The 22,585-nt window shown below is 34.0% G+C and overlaps 2 protein-coding genes across 2 annotated transcripts in view; one reads left to right on the top strand and one right to left on the bottom strand.

Moving 5' to 3' along the window:
• The window catches only part of LOC135845811 (hemicentin-1-like), a 972,708-nt gene that overhangs the window by 337,497 nt on the left and 612,626 nt on the right, over window positions 1-22,585 (top strand). The window lies entirely within an intron of this gene.
• LOC135842752 (short/branched chain specific acyl-CoA dehydrogenase, mitochondrial) lies at window positions 13,103-22,451 on the bottom strand. Its single transcript, XM_065360365.1, has 9 exons — window positions 22,160-22,451; window positions 18,786-18,938; window positions 17,793-17,893; window positions 16,358-16,564; window positions 15,798-15,968; window positions 15,350-15,475; window positions 14,710-14,892; window positions 14,487-14,622; window positions 13,103-13,508 (listed from the first exon to the last, which is right to left on the bottom strand). Exons 2-9 carry the CDS (start codon window positions 18,919-18,921, stop codon window positions 13,330-13,332), a joined length of 1,239 nt encoding a protein of 412 aa, XP_065216437.1. The 5' UTR covers window positions 18,922-18,938; window positions 22,160-22,451; the 3' UTR covers window positions 13,103-13,329.

Below are 22,585 nucleotides of genomic sequence, written 5' to 3' on the forward strand. Positions count from 1 at the left end.
GAATCGCTTTCCTTCTTTCGGCCTTTTCCGCGATTAGATTGTCTGTTCACCGTTACCGTAGCTGTTTCTGAACTATTCTTCTTCTTTCGGCCTTTGCGTTTTCCACGAGTAGAAAGTGTATCCACCGTAGCCGTAGCAGTAGCTGTTTCCGAAATATTCTGCTTCTTTTTGCCTTTTCCACGAGTAGAACGTGTCTCCGTCATGATAAATTGTAATTTTATAATACCAAAATTTATAGAAAAATGATCAATTATAACGCAATAAACATTGAAATCAGTTCTACGCATTGACTTAAAAAAAAAACCTGAGAAGTACCTACAAGTAAACATTTCAATTTTTTTCAGTCTTTGAATAATGATATTGGCAATAATGGGTGTGGGAAGTGGTATCACAAGATTCCAAAATATTTCCACAATTTCAAAAACATATTTTCCACTCTGGTGGTAATTTGATTAAAAAACATGTTGAAATTCACACAAACTCAGCTTCTGCTCAAAAAAAGGCCATGTACTCATACATTTTTTGCCAAATTGGAAATGAACTCTTGTATGTATATCATTCTCAATATTCTGATTCTTAGCATATGACGGTTTTACTGAAAGTATGAAGGGTGATGAAGATAATTGTGAGACATTTTATTCTAAAGATCATTATAAAATATTGTTACTTACTTACTTACATTGTGCGAAATCAATCGTAAAATACACCTTGTATATAATTTTGAGTTGAAAAAAAATCGATGCAATGACCTGCAAAATTTTTATTTCTTTCCTTAGTTACTCAAGATTTTATTGTTTTTGAACATTATTGTTTTTCAGAAAATCTGGAAAAAGAAACCAAAGTGACCCAAGCGAAGCGAAGGCAATACATATAGAAAATTTGTAATGTGAAAAGATTTTTCTGTATTTTCATCTATAAATTAGGGCAAAAAATTTGAGAAAGTGATGGAAAAGTTCGCAATTTTGAATGAATTGTGCGTCTTTTTCACAACTTTAGCAATCAATTTTTGAAATCCAAAATTTGTTGCAGATTCAACAGTTAGTTGTTAAACTTGTAAGTATGAAAGATGCTCAATTAATCCAAAATTGCGAATTTTACCATAATTTTCTCAATTTTTTGGCCCTAAAGTGCAAGAAAGTACCTACAGAAGAAGCTTATCAGATTATAAATTTTTTTTGCTCTCGTTTTGCTGGGGTCATTTTGTTTTTTTTTTTTAGATTTTCTGGTAAACAATTGTTCAAATACAATAAAATCTTGATTAAGGAAAGAAATGAAAATTTCGCAGGTCATTGTGCATATCGAATTTTTTTAATTCAAAAAAGTATTCAAAAAATTGCAGAAAAATGCCTTAACGTTTGGATTTTCATTTTCCATGTTGAAAGGAGGTTACATACGAGGTATGACAATTATAAAACGACACTTTTGACATAGATGAAGTTGTAGTAACACTACAACAATGAACGAGGTCTTGTTCGAAAAAGGAGTGGATTCTCTACTACTGTGCAAAATTTGGAGTCGATTGGATGAATTTTGCGTTTTTTGTAGCTGCTTGAAGTGAACAACTTTTAGAGCCTCGTCGTGAAAATGAGTGTTGCAAATTACTTCTCAGAGGAATATTCATCTCCTCAAAACATCTTAGCGTCTCCTCACCATTTCTCCTCATCAGTTTCGATTCCCTGTGACCTTTACTTCGTTCTCAGATGGTTTTTACTTGAATATCAACATCAATTGCATTTCTGAGGACGACTCAAAAACTTTCACTCAAATTTTGAGAAAGTCACCTCTGAGAGAGTCAAAGCAGTTTTCTAAAGGGATGCATTGAGAATAAATATGATGCCCTGAGTTGAAGGATGACTACACTGATGATATATGAGGTCAATCTACTTAAACTTTTTTTTTACTCACCTCAGAGGATGTTTCCTCAGAGCCGCTTGGGAACAAGTTTTTCATGACCTACTTTTTGTGAGATTTTGATCACTTGATCTTTCTCCAAAATTTTCTTACCTCTTCTAAACATCTCATTTGACCTTTTCAGACCTTAAACTCTCCCCCAACTCAAAAGTTTGATCTCCTTGACTCAAATATCTTCCTCGAGTTACTCCTCAAAGTTTCACGACGAGGCTCTAAAAGTTGTTCACTTCAAGCAGCTACAAAACACGCAAAATTCATCCAATTGACTCGAAATTTTGCACAGTAGTAGAGAATCCACTCCTCTTTCGAACGAGACCTCGTTCATTGTTGTAGTGTTACCACAACTTCATCTATGTCAAAAATGTCGTTATATAATTGTCAGACCTCGTATATTGGACTCTGCTCTGCTCCAATTTTTTGGAGGCCCGTATTTCTTGAGGTTACCGGATGAGTTCACATTTGTACCCTATTCTATCGAGAATCGCCTGTCTAAAATAGAAAAGGACAAAAAAAAAATGATAAATTTACTTACGCATATGTAGAATGTATGTACCTACTTAATAGTGATGTCGGTTGCTTCTTCTACTTCGCAAGAAAAGAAGGCAAGAAAAAAGCACGACCTGGCTGTCTGGATTGTGGCAGACACTCCTGATTTTCAGCTGCCGAAGTTGATTACAACATCTCCTGCAACGAGTTAAAATTGCTGGAGAAAAGTCAACTTTTGATGGAGGCTTGACCGTTTGGAGGTTCTCCAAGTTTCCATGTTGGGGATACAAATTTCTTTGAAGAGTCTAATAGGGTACCCTGCCCAGTTATTCAAATCATAAAAAAGTTGATCATTCAAAGAGAAATCATTTTGGAAAATGAAAGATGTTTTGAAAATGCTCGAATCTTTCAATTTCCAACGAAACTAATGAATGTGAGTTGAAAATTTTCTTCAAGAATAATATAACATATGTACCTACAGAACATTGGTCAAAAGCACTTTTTGAAAACATTTCTTGAAAATGAAGAAGATAAAAAAATCATAATAACCATGGTGGAAAAGGTCATCAGAAATTTCCCAAGTTGATCAAAAATGAAAACTTGGTAAAAGAAATGTCTTTGTCCAAAAAAAAAAAATGAAAAAAAAAACAAAAATCTAGGCTGCAAAGGGAGGATTTTTCAGTAATAAAAAATTGATTAAACATTGGTCCTATATGATCCGAATGAGCATGAGATGAACGAAAATTCAAGTAAATGACAAAATATTGCCTTACCTTTCAATTATGGCACCATCTTTCATACGAGACCATTATTCGTCATCTTTTTTTACTGAAGTCTGAAGTAAAGCTCTTAGCCGAGTCCAATAATACAAAAATTTGGCAATTTCATCTACCCAAAAATTATAATTTTCCTCTTATAAACATTCACTTGTATAAAAAATAGATACCTGTATCTATTCTCGAGCTAATTTCAAACTCAATTTCACAAAAGCAAACTTCACACCGATACCTTCGAGTGCAAAAATTCCCGCCGCAGCAAACAGGCTCATCGCATTTCATATACACGCTCGAATAACCGCAACATCGATAAAGCCAACGGGACGGGACGGGACGTACGGACGGGCGATGCGAATGAGAATATCTCGGTCGAATTTTAAATCTCTCATTTTACCCTCGTCATTGCATCGTCGAGGCCGAAAATCCTCTTAGTGCGTAACTTAGCAGCCATTACAGGTATCTGCAGAAGAGATTGCCTCGTTCCAGCCCCTTCCTCTTCCTCTTATCTTCAGATAGGAAAAAAAATTCTCGGCATCTAAACGGTTTATTTTGGTAAAACCGCCGAGTATCGTATCGCCGCGTTCGCTGGTCTTCGGGGAATAAATTTATTACTCTGGTACGCATCAAACTACGTTTCCGTCGTTCATTAGTAATCAAAACATGATAATACTATAAGAGATTCTTGTCGTGTATTATTGCAAAATCTTATGTAGCAGGAAGAGGAAAAGAGATGTGGCAGAATCGTCGATGTTGTCGTACTTCTTTAGCTCAAATTGTGTGCAGCGTCCTCATCGTTGGCGTATTTAGGATTAGACTTCGTGTAGTGCTACGAGTAGTCGAGTGTATATCGCTGTAGATATATCGAGCAAATCAAAAATTCAAACACAAATTACGCGTCTCACAGAGGCTCATGGTACTGTTTGTATGTATAGATAGAGTAAGCAGCGCCCACACTTGCTAACTAGTAAGTAAGTCGACTAGTAATTTTGAACAAAAACTTTTAAAAGTACTTAATCCCTTAAAAATGACAACTTTAAATTTATTATGTAACTTATGTCGGGCTCGTCGTTTATGCCTAGCTCTCGCTCTGCAGTCTCTCGGGTACAATTCGCCGGGTATTTTTTACGTGAAATTTAAAATTGTACCGCGGATATGTCAGCCGAATTTAAATCCCTTACCCTGCCTAAGCGTTTGTGTTTTTTTTTTCTTCTGCTACTAGTATACCCGTGTACCTTATTATAAAAAATGGCGTATGTAAGGAAGAATTCTGTTCTAGTTATTTTAAAAGATTACGTCTGCATTATTTTACGTCGAGTAGCAGATAAAAATTGCCGTATGTCACCTCGTCTCTTTGATTTATGACATCTGTTTTATGCTAGTTTTACTTTTGGAATAATCTCTCCTCTTCTCCTTGTTCATCTCGAGTCTCTTTTGGCCTTTAGTTTTGTGTAACGTCTGCCTACCGTACCATTTATTGTGTTGGTTGGATTGGTGTGGTGTGTAATTGTGTACTCACATCTGCTGCTGGTCGTGAGAGTTATTAGTGTGGACTGAGATTTTTGACTTTTGGTATCATTTTTTTTTCTTCAAAGTGAGGCTTTGAGTGGTTGTTGTTCCATATTTACACCATATTGGAATTTGTGGTATGAATAGGGAGATTGTAACGTGGAAGATAAAAGGCCACCTACGAGATATGCATTTCATTCAACATCAATGTTTCTACAGGGTGCTCTGGAAATCATCTGCCAAAATTCAACTGTAGATAATACTCGAGGAGACGGAATTTTGAAAGAATCACCAAAAATGATGAAATGTTCGAATCATTCAAATGATGATCATAGCCCATAGTACTCCAGTGGACGAACAAAAAATGTCATTATGATTAATTGCCCGTCTTCAAAATTGAAGGGACAAACTTGATTCAAAATTTCAAAATTTGAGATGCTCCAAATTTTGAGGATTTCAAATTTTCAAATTGTGTTTGAGCCTTCAATTTTGAAGAAAGGCAATTTATCATGATAACATTTTTTGTTCGTCCATTTGAGCTTTGTGGGTTATCGAAGTCAATTTAATAATGCAAACATTTTCTTACTATCCGTAAATTGAAGAAGTTAGTTACACTATTTTTTGAGCAAAAATTAGCCAAAACGAGAAAATATTTGGATCATTAATGTAACTTCACTGACTCAAAGTATTTGAGTGGACGAACAAAAAAAGTTATTATGACAAACTGTTCTTCCGATGAATCAGGTTCTTAAGATGAAATTTTTGTTTTTGGAGAAAATGACGAGTGTATCTCAAAAGCCTTCAATTTCGATTGAAATTCAAATTAATTCCAAGAATGTAGAGACAAAGATCAAAGAAGCTGAGGTCGAGTATTGGTATATTTTTCCATCATACACTTTCTTTACTTTTTGAAAGTGAACGTGTTAAATTTCGCTGTTTCGAGAAGGCAAATGTCACAATGAAAATCAGTGAAACAGTTGCGCCAGAATCAGTTATTCAAAATTGCTTACTTATTATACAATATACAACTTTTATTTTAAGGATTATTGCAATGCGAAATTCCATCTTGCACCCCTTGAATGCAGTACCGTTCCCTTAGCTTCGACCAAAATTAAAAATATATGGCATTTCTAAAATCAGCGTCCTCGAAAACCTACACTTCGATATACATATATATCAATTTTGTGTAAAAATGAACTCAATCGCCCATATGGTCTAAACCCCCCCCTCCCCTTGGAATCGAAAAAATTATGGCAAATTTGTGCTCGGCAGTGCCAAAAACATTGATATATAAACATCATTTATCTCGGTATAGTAAGAAAATGTACACTTACGTTAATTACATTTCTAAAATTGATTTAACATGAGCAAGATAAGGGTCAAATTTGACCCCCTCTACTACCTTCCAGGAGGGGTGTAAAAAGTGTCTCTTGAGTCTTATTCGATTGTACTTGCTTTGTAGTATTCGAAAATTGACATTAGAACCTTTTTCCGCTATTATTTTTATCCGGTGCACAGTTCAATGACCCCGATTTTTGCAAGAAAATGCCGAAAAATCGCCAATTTTTAACCCCTTTAGACCCCTCTGCACACCCAGGGTAGAGGTATGCGAAAGTATTTATGGTCGATTCTATTGTAATTGACCTGTAGAATCCGAAAAGAACCATAAAAATGTCGGAGGAAGGTCAGCGTGTCGTCTAGGGTTAGAAAACTGTAATTTTGGGGTATTTTTGAGAAAAATGTAAAAAACTTCACTCAGAAAATCTCAAATTGGAGGCACGCCTCTTCCTCAGATTTTAAAAGGTGATGATATTTTCGAACTCATCGGGGTTCAATCATGTGGAATTGACACCAATATCGCCCCGTTAGCCCAAAAATAGGGGGTTGAATTTTCCCCCCAAATCACTCCCATTCCCCTCCAGTGGGACTTGGCGATTGCCTCCCGGACTTGAAAATTTTCTTTTGGAGTCCTTGTTCATCATACCAAATTTCAAAGCTTTATCATAATTTTCTGCTTACTTACAGTTTGCCACTGAACTAGATGGGGAAATTGTAACCTGAAATATAGAAGGCTACTTACTGAAATTCCGCCAGAAATTAACGGGCACCCTAGTAGTTTATATAAATATTGCTAGGATCGCTATATTACTTAGTATAAATTTTTTTCGTCCAAAAGTGTAAATTTGATGTGGCAACGTCGTGTTTTCAAGACCTAATGTAAAGTATAGGTACCTAAGTATGTATCTTGTGTATAGTCTAAAAGGAATGATCCAAGTAATAAATGGGTGCAATTTATTGTTACATTAAAAAAGGGGGTTAGCACGATAACAATAGTGGGTTATCACGATAAATAAGTATTCACGATGAAAAAGAGGATTGCACGATAAAAAAGTGTATTTCACAATAAAAAAATGTATTGCACGATTTCTTAAAAAATGAACGATAAATTAGGTGGTATCCACGATATATATGATAGTAAGAACAATAAAAAATAAACAATTTCCACGAGAAGTTTTTGACAAAATGAACGATAAATAAGTGATGTCCACGATAAATATGGATAAATAAACGATAAATAAGTGATGTCCACGATAAATAAGGATAAATGAACGACAAAAAGTATAAGATTTTTTCGAGTGAGTAAAAAATGAAGTGTTCTAGTAGGTACCTATTTCAATAAAGCTTTACGAGATAACGCCGGACGACCTCGTTTATGATTTTTACCCAATGGGATGGATTTTGCTGCGAAGGGAGAGTTGAAATTCGGTAAATTTTCACCTGAGCCTAATATTTTTTCTCGAAATGTCGCGATTTTCCTCTAATTGGACTTAGAAAAATCAACGATTTTTAATGAAATTACGAAAAATCCTATTTTTTTACCTATTCGATGGCCTTTGCACCCCTCCTTCTGGGGCCCCATTTTCGTTTCGAACCAAAATAACGTCAAAAATGAATTCTGAAGCCCAAAAAACGTACATATCGATACCCCGCCACTCGACTCTTCCAAAATATTTACCGCTTTGCACCCTTCTCCTGGGGCCCCCATTTGAGGTTCGAACCAAAATAATGACAAAAATGAATCCAGCGCCTCAAAATACCTGTGTATCAAAAAGATTGACGTCCAAATTTGCATTCATTTCTGAAATATGATTTTCGACACTCTAAAAAATGAATCTGTCCCACTGTGTGCCAGCGTTTTTTTTTTTGTCAATGAAAAATATCGTGTTTATCAATGAAAATTATCGGGCTAACAACCTTTTTCAATGGTTGAAAAATGCTGTGCTTACCACCTAAACTACCGTTACTAAGCCATATTTTATCGTTCAAATGGTTATCGTGCTAACCACCTTTTTTATCGTTCAATTATATATTTCCCGTAATAAATCATCATCTCATCTCATCTCTCATCATTTTCAGTACCCAGTTCGGGTAACCGATTCTTTTCCGGATCCAATCCGGGTACTCGTTGACTCTACATATTATTTTATCCGATGAAATAATATGGAATAGATTTGGCAATAATCTGACGGCGTTACTAAACTTGCATACTCAGTTCGCCGTAATATGGCTCGTGTATTATTTACAGCAAACCAAGTAAGGCAATTCATTCAACATTAATGTTTCCACAGGGTGCTCCGGAAATCATCTGCAAAATTCAACTGTGGATAATACTCGAGAAGACGAACAAAAAACTTCATTATGACTGTTTGACTATCTTATGAATTAAAGGAGCCACGTGCTTCGCAAAACTCAAAATTTACCAATTTTGAAAAAACCATAAAATGTTTGAATCATTCAAATGATGATCATAGCCCATCCGATAGGTAATACTCGAGTGGACAAACAAAAAATGTCATTATGATTAATTCCCTTACTTCAAAATTGAAGGGTCAAACTTGATTCAAAATTTGGGAGGCTCCAAATTTTGAGAATTTCGAATTTTCAAATTGTGTTCGTGCCTTCAATTTTGAAAAAAGGCAATTTATCAAGATAACATTTTTTGTTTATTCATTTGAGCACTATGGGTTATTGAAGACAATTTAACGATGCAAATATTTTATTACTATTCGTAAATTGAAGAAGTTACACCGTTTTTAGACAAAAATTTACCAATTTTGAAAAGTTTGCTAAAAATGAGAGAATGTTTGGATCTTTTAAGTAACTTCACTTACTCAAAGTATTTGAATAGGTGAACAAAAAAAAAAGTCATTATGACAAATTGAAATAATCTCCGCTCAACACTTTCTATTCCATTGTCCCTCCCCCAAAACAAAACGCCAACCCTTAAACATTTCAGACCTTGACCCTACAATTCCTGACGATATCAAACAGATGGAAAACATTCTTAAATTCATCGAAGATATCAATCTTTCGAACCAAATCTAGATTAACCCCTCGAAACTGGGCGTAAAAATCCTGGCAATTATACAAGCCCACTATAAAAAAATGTAAAAAAAAATGAAAGTCTTAAGTAGGATGAAATTTTTGTTTTTGGAGAAATGACGAGGGTATCCAAAAACCTTCAATTTTGATTCAAATTCAAATTAATTCCAAGAATGTAGGGACTTAGTTCGAACGTTGGTCTATTTTTCGATTCTACACTTTATTTACTGTGTGAATGCGAACGTATTAAATTTCACTGTTTCGAGAAGGCAAATGTCGCTACGAAAATCATTGAAACAGTTCTCCCAGAATCAGTTATTCAAAATTGCTTACTTACTCTCAAAATTCTTGTATGCTATTTGCTTTTCCTATGACTTGAAGCTAACAAGAATCGATAAAATTTGTAAGCTTTCTCAATTTCCTGTAGGTAAAAATCTTTTGAAATCTTCTGCTTCTTAAAATCATTTACTCTGAACAGATTTGCAAAGCTTTGAGACTGAAACAGATACCTACCTATCAAACATAAGACTGAAATTCAAATACATTTCAGCAAATTTTTTTCAAGTTTGTCTTTAAAATTTTTTTTTTAATGATTTTTTTCGAGTTTAATTTTATAAAAAATTAAAAATTATGCACCTTTTTATGAAAAAGTGAAAATTAATTTTCAAAATTGAATTGATGCAACCAATAATTATTGCAATTTGCTAATTGCAAAATGCGTTAAGTAATTTTATTTTTAATAAGGTGCAATAAAATCGCAAATTGCAATCAAACTACTGTTATAGAAAATAGAAAATTTAAATAGCATAAAGCTGTGAATATTTAAAAGCAACCAATCAAGCAAAAGCAAATGCTAAAACATTCTTGCAATCAGCGAATAGCTGATGGCTTGTCTTTTAGGTGTTTCCTTTTACTTCTGAAGTGGTAGAATTGCCCCTAATTAGATTAGGCGCTTTGGTGGTTTCATTTCTTCCAGCTTATTTAAGTATTATTCTATCAGTTTTGTTTGATGATGAAATAATCTAGCATGTCTTTAATGAAGGACGTCACCATTCTCAGAAATTTTTTGCCTTTTGTGGCGACTTTGGATTTTTTTCATAGCATTTTTTCAATAAATATTTTTTGATTATTGTTGGTGGCTTCTTTGAAATTATTTCAACTAGGAAATTACACTTGAAATTTGTTCATTCTCTTTAAGATATTAGCGTAAGCATAGAATTTGGGCAATAGTAGATATTCAACTATTTTGGTCACCAATTCTCCATCTACCATACTGATTACTTACTGATTAATCATTTATACTTACTCTTGCAGGCATTTGATGTTAGCTTCTGGTCTGGTACAAATTTTAGCATCACTATCAAATATTGGTGGTCCTTGCGAAGGTGGAAAAAATAACTCATAATGCAAATACTTGAATTATAATCAGTGAAATCTTACCTATTGCTGAAAAATATTTCAGCTCAATAAAAGTAGAAAAATTAGCTGAGAGGTCCTTTGTGAGAGTGACAGAAATATGCAGTCTCATGCTCTGATATCCAAATGAAAAGTATAAAAATTTATTATGCTTTGGATCATTGATGATTTGAAGGAGCATTGCACTGAAAAGACCAAAATTCAAGAAAATGACAAAGTACTTGCCTTACCTTTTATTATTTTGACTTTTTCATGATCATTTCGTGTAGTGGTTGGAGTTGTCCTACTAAAATGTGAGAATTGAAAGACCATTTCCCCTAAAATATGCTGAGCAGGAGCGAGAGCGAAAGAGCACGGTTTTTTTCGAAAATGTCTCCTCTTTGATGACCCATATCTCTTTTCCAAGGACACGTTCTGGGCTACAATTTTTTCTGAGTGACATTCAATTCTAAGTAAAGGTTTCCACTTAATTTAATCAAAATCCACTGCCATTTTTTCTCACGATCCATCCTATTGTCCCATGAATTGTGGTTTCTTTGTTCAACTCATCATTTTCAGGCTTCCTTGATGTAGGTACATTCAAAAAGACATTATTTCTTCAAACAAATTTTCAAAATTATCTCTTAAATCTTTGAATTTATTGTGGCATCATTTCTTACGTACTTAACAGCTGAAAAATATGAAATGTTTTCTTTCATATGAGCCAAATTTCAGCTCAATAGGAGTTGACAAACTATGAAGGGTCCTTTGTGAGAGTGACACTAAGAAGAGTAGGTATACAATTTATTAGGTTTTGGGTAGTTGATTTGAAGGAGCATTAAACTGAAAAGACCAAAATTCGAAAAAAATAACAAAATATTGCCTTACCTTTCAATATTTTGACTTTTAAGATTCGGTTGTCACTGGTCTACTAATATGTAAGAATTGAAATCTTATTCCTTTTCAAGGATGAAACTCCAATCAGACTTGCGAAATAGCACATTTTAAATTCCAAAATCAACTCCGCCGAAAAAATCTCGAATAAACTTTGCCACAATTTGACCCATATCTCATCCCCAGGGGCACCTTTGAGACTTCGATTTTTTCTGAGTGACATTCAATTCAAAGTAAAAGTTTTCACTGAATTTAGTCAAAATCCACGTACATTTTTTCTCATGATCCATCCTATTGTCCCTTGAATTGAGGTTTCTTTGTTCAACGGATCATTTTCAGGCTTCCTTGTTGTATGTACATTCAAAAAGACATTATTTCTTCAAACAAATTGTCACAACTATCTCTTAAATCTTTGAATTTACTGTGGCAACATTTCTTGCGTAACAGCTGAAAAACATGAAATCATTTTTCTCATGTGAACCAAATTTCAGCTCGATAAGAGTTGACAAATTATAAGAGGTGCTTTGTGAGAGTGACAGAAATATGCACAGTCTCATGTTCTCATATCCAAATGAAGAGTATAAAATTTATTATGCTTTGGGTTCTTAGTGATTTGAATGAGCATTAAACTGAAAAGACCAAAATTCAAGAAAATAACAAAATATTGCCTTACCTTTCAATATTTTGACTTTTCGTGATAGGCTGGCCCTGATCGCCTAGTATGTAAGGATTGACATTTAATTCCTTTTCAAGGACGAAACTCCAATCAGACTTGCGAAATGGCGCATTTTAAATTCCAAAATCAACTCCGCCGAAAAAATCTCGAATAAACTCTACCACAATTTGATTCCGTTCTACTCGCGTATTCCATTGTTTTTCTCTGTCGTCGTGTGATCCTACCCAGGCATTAAAACCACGTACACGAATCTAATTTAAATCGATGGCATCTCCGAAATCGTTCTCTCATTCATTCCATCTACAATATACGTGGTATTATATACCTACGTAACGTACGTAGACGTACATCAATTATGATTCCTTTCTTTTTCTCCTCCACCTCCTCTTACCTCTTCGTCCTTTCGTGATGCTGTGCTACGGCTTCGGTCGACGTCAAAAAAGCCTTCGCGAATACCTGATTTATTCCAGTCACAACGTACTAATGTGTCGTGTACGAGCATACCGGCAAAATAAACGAATTAAATTACCTAATTTGGAGACTTTACACTATATCAGGTAATGGAGTACGTGAAGAACATTATGAATGGGTAAGAGCGCGACGACCACGGCAGCAGAACATGCTGTTGTCGTATAGGTATATAGTCGTTGTGCTTGTGAAGCAGGCGAAAAATGAGGAAAAACAGAACAGAACAAGCTGTCATGATATTTGCTGATTGCGAGAGAGTTTTTGCTTTTTGCTGTAGGCTATTTGTTCGCATTGTCGATTTTGAATTTTGATTTTTTTTTCAGCTTCACTCATTTAGCAGTTTAGCCTTCGACCAACAGATTATGGTCGAAGAGTTGAACACAATGAAAAATTGATTTGTTTTCATTTCGTTGAAGAAATTGGAAATTGGAACTTAGAAGTTAAAATTTGAAAAATGGCTCATTTTTTGAAATTTTTTCTGGTTTGAAAAATTTTTAAAATAAAAAAATAAAAGAATTGCCTGAATATTTATGAATTGAATTGAATTTGCAGAAGTACCATTATGTACAATCAAAGATCATTGATGATGAAAAAAGAAGAACAAAAATGATGCTAATAGAAAACATGAGTTGTATGTATTTTAAAAATAAGATAATGAGGTATATATTAATAAATCATATGAATTGTGACTACAAAATAGTCGATTATTTTTTTAAAAAATTAACACGAGAATTGATTTCACTATTTATGATGAACATGAGCAACGTACTTGATAAAAATGATAATGGAATTCACGATTAAAAACTTAAATTGAAACAAGAGCTTTCATTATATCTAATGATCGTATTCTTTTTTAATACATTTGGCTATCGTATGCAGCATCATGTTTGTAGTACCTTCATAAATGGTTCCAATTTTTGCATCTCTGTAGTATTTTTCGTGCGGAAAATCAGTCGTGAAACCTACTCCTCCCATAAGATCGATACATTCCGATGCTATTTTACCAGCAACTTCTGTAAATTCAAAAAAAAAAAAGTTACCTACTTATTGTTTGAAATTGATCATCTTTTTCGAAATTTTCGAATTCTTTACTTGATACAAGAAGATCAGTATCATTTGGGGAACCAAGAGAGGGATTTTTTTAAAAAGGCAGTTGTTTAAAACAAAATTCTGCTTACAAAAGAAAACATTTACTAAACATTTTGGCAGATATCAATTTTTAATTGTTTTTGTTTTTTTCAACTTTGAGGGACTTTAGGTTACATAAAGGAACCAACATCATCTGGGAGACCATTTCTTGAAAATATGATTGTTCAGAAGATTCTGACCAGAAATAAAAAATGTTCAGGTCTGTAGGTAAACCCAAAACCTTTTAAACCCATTTACTGGAGTATTTTATCACAATTCAACCAAAAACAAAATGGCACTAAACCCTCATTCTAAGAGCACGAAATCTGACCCTGACCAAAACTAAATTGAGTTAAGAGCCTCGAAAAGTTTCAAAAAATTTGTACAGACATCAATTTTTTTATTTTTTCAATATTTTATCCAAATTTTGGGGCTTTATTCAAAAGAACTAACATCATTTGGTGGTCAATGAAGGGATTTTCTTGAAAAAATGTTGATGTTTATGTCACATGAAAATGATAAATTTTTAAAAAGTTTCCACCATGTTGATTCATTTTTTAAGGGTCTGGGTCAATATGGCTTGAAGGATCGGGGAAAATTTTTTCTTAAAAATGTGATTATTTTGAAAAATTCTGACACAGAATCAAGTAAGTTTCTATAAATGATTATTTTTTGAATTTTTTTGATTTTTTCGAGGAGAGGGATACCATTGGAACCACTTTTTTGCATTTGGGAAAAAAGAAAAAAATATGGAATTATTTTCCCACCCTTTAGGGGATGGAAGATGGAAAATTTCATACTTTTCAAAGTAAGGTGGCCTACATCTCTAATGATTTAGTTAAATAAGGTATGTAATATCCAACCTGAAGAGTAATATTTAGCCATTGCAGCTTCTTTAACACATGGTAACTTAGCATCGAGTATTCTGGCTGCGTTATACACTAATAATTTGGCACTTTCCAGTTCTGTTTCTAAACGAGATACTTGATGTTGCACAGCCTAAAAAAAAAAACAATCCTCTTTCTTAAAAAACTCATCGCTGAACTTGAGAAATAATTATGGAAAATTTTCTTCTATTCGACGAACCTGAAATGAGTATAATGATTGATTGAATTGTTTCCTTTCGAATAAATAAGGTATCGTTGCATCGAGAGAGCCTTGCGCTAGACCTATCATTTGAGCTCCTATACCAACTCTGCCTTCGTTTAAAATGTTAATAGCGTATTTATATCCTTGGCCAACTTCACCTATTATGTCTTTCTCGCTGACCTGAAATATATATCGTGAAAAAAATTGTTAGTACAGAATAAAGTACCTATATTATACGTAATATGTAAGTTACGAGTAACAAAATACTTCAAGTTAGTCGATGATTTAGTACCAAGGTTAATCGCTTGTTAACTTATAATGTTGAATAAGAAAAATATAGTACAGCGTTTAAATTAAGTAACAAAGAGGATGAAAATACAATACGTGAAAAAGGACATCGTCGTTATCAAAATCCAACCATTTGAATCGCAATTTCAGAGATTACATCATAGATGTGGGTAAGATGGAAAAATTTCTCGTTGCAAATTTATGGCATTGGCCATTTCAAAAAAAAAGTTGATAGGTGAATGATAAAATGAGGAGGCAAGTCCCATGACTTAATGGATTTTACGTAAGAAAATGATAACAGCTAGAGGAATTTATTCACAATGAATCGAATAATTAATTATTTATTTACCTCACAGTTATCGAAATGAAGTACACAAGTACCCGATGCTTTGATACCAAGTTTGTCTTCTTTTTTTGCCACCGAGAATCCAGGATTGTCTCTCCTGACGATGAAAGCTGTAATACCTTTGTAACCCTAAAAAAAAAAAAAAAAAAAATGAATATCGTAGTTTTGGAAGTTGGAACTATTTTGATGTTATTTTTTTGGTAATTATCGCCAGTTCCTTTCATCCAGGAAACGCTTTCATTACCTAATTACAGAGAGCTGTTTACCACATTACATTACATTTTGTAGGAAGCTGTGATAATAATACATACATTTCATCATTACTATCTCAATGTTACTCTTTTTTTTTTTTTTGGTGATATTTTCTTGATAAACAATCCGTCACAACGTGTAGATATCGAGAGGGCGTAATAAATAATTAAATTATAATTTCAGTGGACAATTTACAAACCTTTTCGGGATCTGCGTTTGCCATCACGATGAATACTTGAGCGATATCGGAATTCGATATCCACATTTTTGTTCCATTTATGACATACTTATCGCCGACCTTTTTAGCAGTGGTTTTCAACGCAAAAGCATCTGACCCTGAGCTTGGCTCTGATAAACAGTAACTTCCAGCCTATAACAAAGTAGGTGAATTTAAATAGGACACTGTGATAATAAAATTGGCATCAATTCAAAGAAAGAAGAAAAAGGGAATAAAAAAACTAGTTTCTAATAAATAGGTACACGTGTTTATGTGAAAACTGAGAATTATCTGTTATGTAATAATTTTAATTACTCGTATCTGATAATGATAAAAATTCATTGACGTTAATGAAAATTAGCCACTTATCGCCTATTTATTCATATTACAAATTATGTCTTATCGATCACGTATAGGTGAGTTTAATCAACCACGTAAGTAGGTTCCGATTTTCAACAATTTAATACGAGTACCTCGTAATGGGAATGAAAATTTATTATTGCTAATAATAGGTAAGTATAATATGAGAATGATCATTTTACCCACGATGAAGCTAATTTCGGTAAATATTCTTTCTTCTGTTCTTCATTTCCGAAACGTCTTATAAACCTAGCTGATAAAGTGCCATGAATATCGACTAGAGCAGCGACTGCGGCGTCTACCTTTGATACCTCTTCGATGGCTATGATTGAATTAGTGAATGAAGTTTCGCACCCACCGTATTCCGCAGGAACTTCGATTCCCATTAGCTGAAACGTGAAAGTAATCGCATTTGTTTACATTGTGATACATAGGTACATATAATAAGAGTGTGATCTGTTTACGACGTCTTGAAAATAAAATTTTGTCAAATGAATGCGGTACGAAAATAGATTCTCAGATCAAAATTTAGGAAATGAACGAATTATTAAGAAAACAGCTGAAATGTAGGTTTTTAATTGACGTTTTCATAGAAATACCTAATGGTTCATTTCAACGTTTTAATTCAATTTTTAATATTGTATGTGCAAGTAGGTAGGTGCTTGAACGAAATGCTTTTTATCTGAGTAAAATTGAACGTTTAAATTCATGAGAAAATATTCTATTTCTGAAATATTATAAAAATATCGAAAAAAATACGTAATCAAAAATCCTCGTTGTTTTCTAAATCCAAACAGAAGAAAGTACTTACTTACTGAATTTACTTAAATCAGGCCATTTTTCTACTAAGAAGTGAAAAATCAATTTCATTTTTCATCTATTTATGCTGGATAAAAATGTGTGGAGCGTTTATTAATACAATTCAGAGATGTTTAAAGAAAAATGTGGAAGCATAGAGCAATAAAACAACAAATAAGGTTATGCAAAAACTAATGCAAAAACTCTTTTGCAATCAGTGACTATCTGACGGCTTGTCATTTGACTTCTTCATTGGGAATTTCAACTGCAAACTAAAGAATAGGGACGATGGTGGGAGTGGCATTGGAGCAAAAAAAAGTTGTGGTATGGGGAGCTCTTTTACAATAACTTCCATCAATCCAACTCAAAAGTTTTTGTGTTGGTATTTTTCATCCAACTTATTCCTCTACTTTGATTTCCAAATCATTGGCAAAAAGTTTGAGGGAGAGGAAATGAGGGTAAATATGCGTTCAAATGAAAATTCGACTCCAAATTCAGGGAAGGGGGTCACTAGAGCAAAACAATGTGGCTCATTTTTAATATTTTTTTTTCATCGACTCAAATCAAAAGCATGCAAAAATGCAGGTGAAATATCTATTTTTTTTCATTCTGCAGTCACTCACCACCTAAAACTAGTAAACTTGAACTTCTTTCCCCTGAGAAGTGCAATTGACCGAAGGGGTCCAAGTGTGGTATCAAATTAAAGGAAATTAAACTGAAATTGTGGAAACGTTTCGCCCCTTAGAAAAATGTGCACAAGACACTGAGGAGATTCATACCGACATTTAGAGACGAATAATGATTTCCAGAATAACTTACCCCATTTTCAAACAGTGATTCCAATACTGGTTCCACTATCCTGTTCTCTTTTTCCATCTGTTTGATGTACGGTGCGATGGTCTCTTTGGAGATTTTTGCAACTGTTCAAAAAAAAAAAAAAGAATTTGCTATAATTGTTTTTAATATTGATAAGTATCTAAGTATATATTTCAACATTCATAAAGCACATAATGAGTGTAATAAAGTAAAGTATAGGTATTAATTAATTTGTTCGAGAAATATTTTTTGGAAGTACAGTACTTGAACTCTCGATTAACCAAGTTGTCATATTTTTTGAAGAAAAAATGCATCCTTCACCGAAAACTACTTTACAAAACGTTTTCAGAGTTTCTAACAGTCCTGTTCATTCTGTTAATCTTGCCCTTTTACTGCTTTTTGCCTATGTAGGTAATAGGTATACTACTTTTTTTCTCAATCAGACTTTGAATATTTTCAAGTCATTTTTTCTACTTGTATGTAGAATTTTGAGAAAAATCATTTGTGACTGATTAAAAATTTTTGGGTCGAATTATCGATGTAGGTATACTTATAGGTACTTAGTGAAAATAAACAATTCCCTAGATTTCTCGATCATTTTTCCATTGTCAATTACGTAAAAAAAGTTTAAAATCTGAGGAAAAATGTTTTGTATCGGTTACACTGAAAAAATTGGATGCATTTTCTTGCTCGGTTACTCGAAAATCGGATAATCGAGAGTCTCCTGTAGTAAGATATTGGAAAAAATTATTATGCAACGTGTTCAATTCATGGAACATTGATTTTTGTTTGTCGGACATTATAGTATTATGCTTCATTACATAATATTGTGTAGAAAATAACTGATGAAAGCAAATTTTGATACAATGCTTATTCGTTGTTTCATGAAGTGTGGTATTTGTTGATAGCAAAAATTGAGAATGAATGAATTTCATACATGTTCATTATCTACCTACTAATTACGTTTATCCATAGATACACCTGAAAAAATCTTACCTTGATCTCGCATAGCATTTTCCTCTTCGGTAAACGATGTCAACGGAGCTGGCCCACTCAATTTTCGGTTAGCATTTTTCAATAGCACTTTTTTTGAAAAATCTAATCCTTGTTTGGTTAATTTTCTGCCCAACATGATGAATAACGGTTATTCTGAAACCCAAATCGTTACCAATATCGTTTGCTGACATCTTGCATTCAAAATGGGGAATCATTAGGATGGAATTTTAATGATGTGATGGTAAAAGGTACCTATAGGTTTAAGTATAGCAGGAACATTTTCATCGAAAATGGTTAATCGTCGACTGATGAGATAAAATTAGCCCGTACTAATTATCACCAGCTGATTGTATGTATACATATTATGATAGAGGTTAAGAGGCTCGCGTGGATATTAATTATACCAGATGTGTATTGAATGAGCAAGTACCCACTTAATTCCAAATCTCTTGATAAGAAATCTAATTTTACTTGCTTACTTCATATTTTTTTATTTATTTTTTGTAGAAAATTGACTGAATGTAAGATACTTATTTGCCTACAACTAAAAATCCAATTCTTACCTATGTATGTATGTACATATTGCGTGCATGATGAACAAAACGCACCGGGGATAATATTATCGTGGCGAAAGACTTTTTTTGCAAGTAGGTATACCTGGTTCTGCGCAAGGTTCGGATAAATTTTTATAAAAGCAATCCAGATTTAATACGTAGGTTAGTTAGAAAGGAAACGATGAACAATTTGCTTCAAGTTCATTATCAAAAATAAGAGCACAAGGCTAAACCTCAGATAAATAGGTATGGTATACTTACAAGGGAACTACCCAAGGTGTTACACGCCGATCGAAAAAATTTTTTCACAGGCGGATAGAGCATCAAAAAATATACTATGAGCCAAAATTTCAGCTGCTGAGGTTCACAGGGGGCGAAATTATGGGGGTTTGAATATCGAAAAATCACAAAAATACACAAAAATACACTGAAAAAAATATAAAAGTTGAAATCATTCGTCACCCTGTTCGCCTCAGCAGCTAATTTTTTGGCCACGATCTACCATCGATATATGACGCCTTATGGTGGACAAGTCGCCGCGATCTGCGTGTAACACCTTGGGGGTGAATTTTTCCCCACCACCCCCCCCCCTAATTTTGGGCGAAACTTTCGAAAGAAAATCTGGAGCATGTGATATATCGAATTGTATGTTTTTGGAGACGCTGAATACGAATATGACGTCAGATTTTTGATTGGACCCCATCCACGGCCCCCAGCACCTCCCCAAAGGGGGTAAAAGTTCAAAAAAGTGTTTTGTTAGTGCGACACATGAAATAGTATGTTTTTTGTGACGCTGAATACGAATATGACGTCAGATTTTTGATTGGACAAGTCGCTTCGATCCGTGTGTGTAACACATTGGGGATAAATTTTTCCCCATCCCCTAGTTTTGGGCGAAACTTTTGAAAAAAAAAAATCTGGGGCATGTGATATATCGAATTGTATGTTTTTGGCGACGCTGAACATGAATATGACGTCAGATTTTTGATTGGACCCCATCCACTGCCCCCAGCACCTCCCCAAAGGATTAAAAGTTCAAATAAATGTTTTGTTCGTGCAACACATGAAATAGTACGTGTAGTTTTCGACGCTGTTTAGCAACGTGTATACTGTCAAAAAACTCATCTGGGAAAACTTCAGCGCTAGCCCTGTGGCACTGGTGCGAGATTATTGATTAGAAGATGCGGAGATCAAATCGCATCTCGGGCTCAAGTTTTTTTTTTTTTTAAATTTTCACAATTTTTGTTTTTACGAGTTAATTTTTGACAGAAAATGTAGGTAATTAATTTTTTTTTTGCTTTTGAACATGAATAATGAATTTTTGTGCAAACCAAAATTATTAAAGATGATATCATTTTTTACGAGTAAAAAAATTATCCCTCGGGTGTCACAAGCGAATCTTGGCGACTTGTTCCCTTGGACATCATTATATCGACGATGGTTCATGATAAAAAAAAAAAAATAGCTGCAAAGCAAACAGGATGGAGAGTTATTCTGATTTTTCATTTTTTTATTCTTTTCAATGAGTGAAAAATTCATCCCCAAGGTGTTACACACGGATCGCAGCGACTTGTCCAATCAAAAATCTGACGTCATATTCGTATTCAGCGTCACAAAAAACATACTATTTCATGTGTTGCACGAACAAAACATTTATTTGAACTTTTAATCCTTTGGGGAGGTGCTGGAGGCAGTGGATGGGGTCCAATCAAAAATCTGACGTCATATTCATGTTCAGCGTCGCCAAAAACATACAATTCGATATATCACATGCCCCAGTTTTTTTTTCAAAAGTTTCGCCCAAAATTAGGGGATGGGGAAAAATTTATCCCCAATGTGTTACACACACGGATCGAAGCGACTTGTCCAATCAAAAATCTGACGTCATATTCGTATTCAGCGTCACAAAAAACATACTATTTCATGTGTCGCACTAACAAAACACTTTTTTGAACTTTTACCCCCTTTGGGGAGGTGCTGGGGGCCGTGGATGGGGTCCAATCAAAAATCTGACGTCATATTCGTATTCAGCGTCTCCAAAAACATACAATTCGATATATCACATGCTCCAGATTTTCTTTCGAAAGTTTCGCCCAAAATTAGGGGGGGGGGTGGTGGGGAAAAATTCACCCCCAAGGTGTTACACGCAGATCGCGGCGACTTGTCCACCATAAGGCGTCATATATCGATGGTAGATCGTGGCCAAAAAATTAGCTGCTGAGGCGAACAGGGTGACGAATGATTTCAACTTTTATATTTTTTTCAGTGTATTTTTGTGTATTTTTGTGATTTTTCGATATTCAAACCCCCATAATTTCGCCCCCTGTGAACCTCAGCAGCTGAAATTTTGGCTCATAGTATATTTTTTGATGCTCTATCCGCCTGTGAAAAAATGTTTTCGATCGGCGTGTAACACCTTGGGTAGTTCCCTTGTTAGGTGTTTTGAAAAATAAATAAATCATGACATGGAAAAATCTGGCAATAAATACGCGATGGTTTTCATTTTATGCATTTGAATAATTATTTGGGGAAAAACGTTGAATTGATAATATAAGTGAATAAAATCACTAAAACCATCCATTTTACCTCTTTTTTTTTTTTTAGATCCAAAATTACGTATGTACTTATGTAATGCTTCCACGTTTATATTTTTATGCTCAAGTGGCTAGTCTACGAAATTTTCTGCCTAATTTATGCACGTGCTCATGCAATTATTTACGAGTTTGAAAATTAAAATCATACAAAAATGGTATTACCTACATAAATATTAGGCCTATTACCTATTATCATGTAACAAAATTGTGCTGGAATTGTACTCACCGATTCCACGAGATCACAGAAATCACTCAACGAAAAATTAGTATCACTGATTGGGTAACTAAAACTACAAGTTGAAAAATAAACTTCAACTTTTTCAGCTCACTTGCAATTAATAGAAAGCAAATCGATAATTTGAAATGGAAAAAAAAAATTGAAAAATATTCTAGAAATGAATATTTAGAAGTGATAGGTGCTTGAATTTAAAAATTCAATATTTCCTGACACGAGTTTAAATAAATAACGGACATACGTCTCATACGCACTAATGATACTGACCAGCGTCAATTGCAAAATGAATAATATGAGTTTCAGTGCTGCCACCGCGAACGTACCATTATCTGTTTTCATGAAATAAATCATACGATAAGGACGACTATTTATCAACCAGCTATCGTAAGTACGAGTATGTTGTTGCATTCATCACAG

The sequence above is a fragment of the Planococcus citri genome, chromosome 4 (genome assembly GCF_950023065.1).
Source record: "Planococcus citri chromosome 4, ihPlaCitr1.1, whole genome shotgun sequence".
NCBI classification, from domain to species: domain Eukaryota; kingdom Metazoa; phylum Arthropoda; class Insecta; order Hemiptera; family Pseudococcidae; genus Planococcus; species Planococcus citri.

Coding starts and splice junctions, on each gene's coding strand:
- LOC135842752 (XM_065360365.1), bottom strand. CDS start 18,921: ATGTTGGGCAGAAAATTAACCAAACAAGGATTAGATTTTTCAAAAAAA. Junction 17,894..18,785: donor AAATGCTATGCGAGATCAAG/GTAAGATTTTTT, acceptor TTTTTTGAACAG/TTGCAAAAATCTCCAAAGAG. Junction 15,476..15,797: donor CAAACGCAGATCCCGAAAAG/GTTTGTAAATTG, acceptor TTTTTTTTTTAG/GGTTACAAAGGTATTACAGC.